The sequence below is a fragment of the Tupaia chinensis genome, unplaced genomic scaffold (assembly GCF_000334495.1).
Source record: "Tupaia chinensis unplaced genomic scaffold, TupChi_1.0 Scaffold149184_1, whole genome shotgun sequence".
Taxonomy (NCBI): Eukaryota; Metazoa; Chordata; class Mammalia; order Scandentia; family Tupaiidae; genus Tupaia; species Tupaia belangeri.
Genome location: NW_006209032.1, coordinates 993,526 through 997,462, shown reverse-complemented (window position 1 = coordinate 997,462; position 3,937 = coordinate 993,526). Strand labels below are relative to the sequence as shown.

Here is a 3,937-nt window from a genome sequence, read left to right as displayed (position 1 = left end):
TTCCTGCTGGAACCACCCTGGACTCTGGGCATCTGGAGGTCTGTGCTTCCACCACCACCCTTCTGGACACGGGGGAGTCCGGCCTCTACCTCCTAACCCATGGGCAAATCTCTGAGGGTGGGGTTCCAGTGTGGAACCCTGGCTTCCAGCTCCCCTAGTCCCAGACACCCAGACCCCCGCCTTCGGCTGGTGGGAATGGATGCGCCCTGTGTTAAGGATACCTTGAAGTCTGGCCCTTGGCCTCAGGTGGGGGAACATGATGGCGGGATCCCAGGCTGCCCAGGGCAGCTGGAAACCAGTAAGGGAAGGATGCAGTAGAACCCACTCATGCAGAGCCAGGGTGAGGACTGGTGAGGGAAGGGGGCCAGGATGGCACGACCTGCCCTAGCCACCTTACCTCCCACCTAGACCCAGACTGACTGAGCTGTTAAGGCAGGGATAAGAAGGAAGCGTCCCTCTGAGAGGGACTCTCCGATAGGAAACAAGGAAGCTGCCTGGATATCTGGGGTCTGCCATCCTTTCCATCCCAGGAAAGCCTCCAGTCAGGCTAGCTGGAACAGGTGGGTCCTTCTCTGACTTTCCCATCAGTTTTGGGCCAGCCCTGCCTTAGCTACAGGCTGTTCCTCTGTTTTCTGAGGATCTGGTCCTCCATGGCCCTGACCTTTTGTTTTCCCTCTCTCCTCCAGGTGAAGGCGAGGTCCCTGGGCTGATCAGACATCCCCTTGCAGTCTTGGCAGAGCCAGGGTGAAATGCCCCCCAGTGAAATCTGCAGTCTGAGCAGGTAGCATGGCCTGCCACTGGCAGTGAACACCATGGCTGCAGGAGGTGGCCAGGCCTTTACTTGGCAGGTATTCCCCCCCATGCCCACTTGCCGGGTCTATGGCACCGTGGCACATCAGGATGGGCACCTGCTGGTGCTGGGGGGCTGCGGTCGGGCTGGACTGCCCCTGGACACTGCTGAAACACTGGATATGGCCTCACATAAATGGCTGGCACTGGCGCCTCTGCCCACTGCCCGGGCTGGTGCAGCTGCTGTGGTTCTGGGCAAGCAGGTGCTGGTGGTGGGTGGCGTGGATGAGGTCCAGAGCCCAGTAGCTGCGGTGGAGGCCTTCCTGGCTGATGAAGGCCGCTGGGAGCGTCGGGCCACCCTCCCTCAAGCAGCCATGGGAGTTGCAACTGTGGAGAGAGGTGAGTGGCTTCCCAAAGACAGTTCCTCAGGTGTCCAACACCCTCCATTCTCTCCTGCTTGGTCCCTTACTCTCAGACATTGCACTAGTGCTAAGACCAGGGCTGAGAGCCCTGGACATGGCCTTGCTCCCTCTCAGACCTAACTCTGAGCTGGCCTTGAAGTAGCCTTTTGGGCTGTGAGCTGGAGGGCAGAGCCCAGGCTGGCTCCCCGGATGATAGGAGGCCCAGCCACCTCCCTGCCCTGTTTCTCATTTTTGAGACGGTGGGGATGGCCTAATGATTCCTATGGTTATAAATAGCTTGTGGTGGGGGAAGGGGGGCAGGGTCTTGGCTCAGAGCCTGGCAAGTGCTTAGCTTCTCCCTGCACACACATACCAGGAACCTGATGTGGACAGAGGCCAAGCCAACCTGGGGACAGTTGCCATGGAAGCCCCTGTTGGATTGCTCACCACCCCAGATGTGCCCCTAGCTGACCCTGAGAACCTAACAGGGCAAGAACCTACTGCAGTGAAGGGGCATGGTGCACAGGTGCTGGCAGCGCTCCCAGGGCGAAGGCTGTGACTAGCACCTCTACCACGCAGGGCCAACCCTCTCTCCCAGCCCCACCCCCATCTGATCTCTAAGAGCCCCCTCCCCACACAAGCTTCATACTGAGCATATTCCCATTTTGCCCCTACCCCTGGCTTAAGGCAGCTCCTATCCTTTCCTTGGGGGATCCCCCACCTTGTGTCCTCCAGGTCTGACCACTGGTCCAGGCCAGCCCTGCTTGGATGCCAGACTTGGTTGCCATAGCGTCTCCAGGGAAACGGAGACAGATTATAATTAGATCGGCTGTCTCCTGCTCTTCTTTAGGAGGGGCCCTGGCCAGAGCGGGAATTCCAGCTCTCCCAGCCCCCACTCCAGGCAGGCAGTAGAGTTTCTGCTGCTGGGGAGGGTTGCCACCCCCAGGCCTGACCAGGGCAGTTGTCAGGCTGGGGATGGCGTGGCCAGCTGGGGTGAAATCTGAACAATCTGAACTACTCTTTTCTTTTCTTTCTTTCTTTTTTTTTTGGAGAGGTTTTTGCTATATGGTGCGTGCGCTCACCAGGACAGAGAGAGACAGAAAGCGAGAAATCACCCCCTGGGGGGATGGCCACTGCAATCCCTTCTCCTCCATTCTCCTCTTGGGATCTTGGGCACGCATGCACGCACGCATGCACGCACACGCGCCTGGCGTTGAGTTTAAGCCACTGGGTCTGGGACGTGAACCGAGGTCGACTACATGGTAGTTCAGCGACATAGTCATTATGCTAACTGCTGGTCCCAACGACTCTTTTCTGTGCAGATGGTATGGTGTATGCTCTGGGAGGAATGGGTCCTGACACGGCTCCCCAGGCCCAGGTACGGGTGTATGAGCCCCGCCGGGACTGCTGGCTTTCGCTCCCCTCCATGCCCACACCTTGCTATGGGGCCTCCACCTTCCTGCACGGGAACAAGATCTATGTCCTGGGTAAGGGCCTGGGGAATGTGGAAAGGAGCTCAGTTTCTTTCTTTTTTTTTTTGGAGAGGTTTTTGCTATATGGTGCGTGCGCTCACCAGGACAGAGAGAGACAGAAAGCGAGAAATCACCCCCTGGGGGGATGGCCACTGCAATCCCTTCTCCTCCATTCTCCTCTTGGGATCTTGGGCACGCATGCACGCACGCATGCACGCACACGCGCCTGGCGTTGAGTTTAAGCCACTGGGTCTGGGACGTGAACCGAGGTCGACTACATGGTAGTTCAGCGACATAGTCATTATGCTAACTGCTGGTCCCAACGACTCTTTTCTGTGCAGATGGTATGGTGTATGCTCTGGGAGGAATGGGTCCTGACACGGCTCCCCAGGCCCAGGTACGGGTGTATGAGCCCCGCCGGGACTGCTGGCTTTCGCTCCCCTCCATGCCCACACCTTGCTATGGGGCCTCCACCTTCCTGCACGGGAACAAGATCTATGTCCTGGGTAAGGGCCTGGGGAATGTGGAAAGGAGCTCAGAGTCTGAACGTTTCCATCTCCATAGGGATCAGTCTGAGTCCAGGATGGTAGGACAAAATTTTATTGGGGTAATGCAGGCCTGCTCCAAGGCTCTGAAATCTGGTGGCTTTACTGGGGCTGGAAAATGAAACCCCAGGGAAGAGGGTCTATGGGATGGATGGTCCACGCAGATGTGTAGACAGCTGGGTGTGGGAGGCTGAGTCAGGCAGATCTGCAACCTGGCGAGGAGCTTGCCAAGCCCCTGGGCTCCCTCCAAAGCACCCCAACAATTCTATTGACAGGGGGTCGCCAGGGCAAGCTCCCTGTGACTGCTTTTGAAGCCTTTGACTTGGATGCCCGTACCTGGACCCGGCACCCAAGCCTGCCCAGCCGCCGGGCCTTCGCTGGCTGTGCCATGGCCGAAGGCAACGTCTTTAGCTTGGGTGGCTTGCAACAGCCTGGGCCCCACAATTTCTACTCCCGCCCACACTTTGTCAACACTGTGGAAATGTTTGACCTGGAGCATGGTGAGCAGTGGCTGCCCTGGGCGGGCTTCCCACTCTCTGTGACATGCAGGGTGGGGGGAATAGAGAGTGTGTAGCTAGATCCAACTTCCCCTTTCCTGCAGGGTCCTGGACCAAGCTGCCTCGCAGCCTGCGCATGAGGGATAAGAGAGCCGACTTTGTGGCTGGCTCCCTTGGGGGACACATTGTGGTCATTGGGGGCCTCGGTAAGTCTTTGTGGGACTACAAATAGG

The 3,937-nt window shown here is 58.1% G+C and overlaps 1 protein-coding gene across 3 annotated transcripts in view; it reads left to right on the top strand.

Moving 5' to 3' along the window:
• Nucleotides 1-2: 2 nt before the first annotated feature.
• KLHDC8B (kelch domain containing 8B) overlaps nt 3-3,937 on the top strand; it is a 5,921-nt gene continuing 1,986 nt past the window's right edge. The window contains exons 1-5 of one of the 3 annotated variants that reach the window (XM_006170968.1): nt 3-38; nt 687-1,188; nt 2,513-2,677; nt 3,483-3,707; nt 3,809-3,910. In XM_006170968.1, coding sequence (XP_006171030.1) covers nt 813-1,188; nt 2,513-2,677; nt 3,483-3,707; nt 3,809-3,910 — 868 coding nt within the window. In that variant the 5' untranslated portion in view covers nt 3-38; nt 687-812. Of the gene's footprint in view, nt 39-90; nt 561-686; nt 1,189-2,512; nt 2,678-3,482; nt 3,708-3,808; nt 3,911-3,937 lie in introns of those variants that run through there. The other 2 variants (XM_006170967.3, XM_027769313.1) reach the window with 2 other exon arrangements.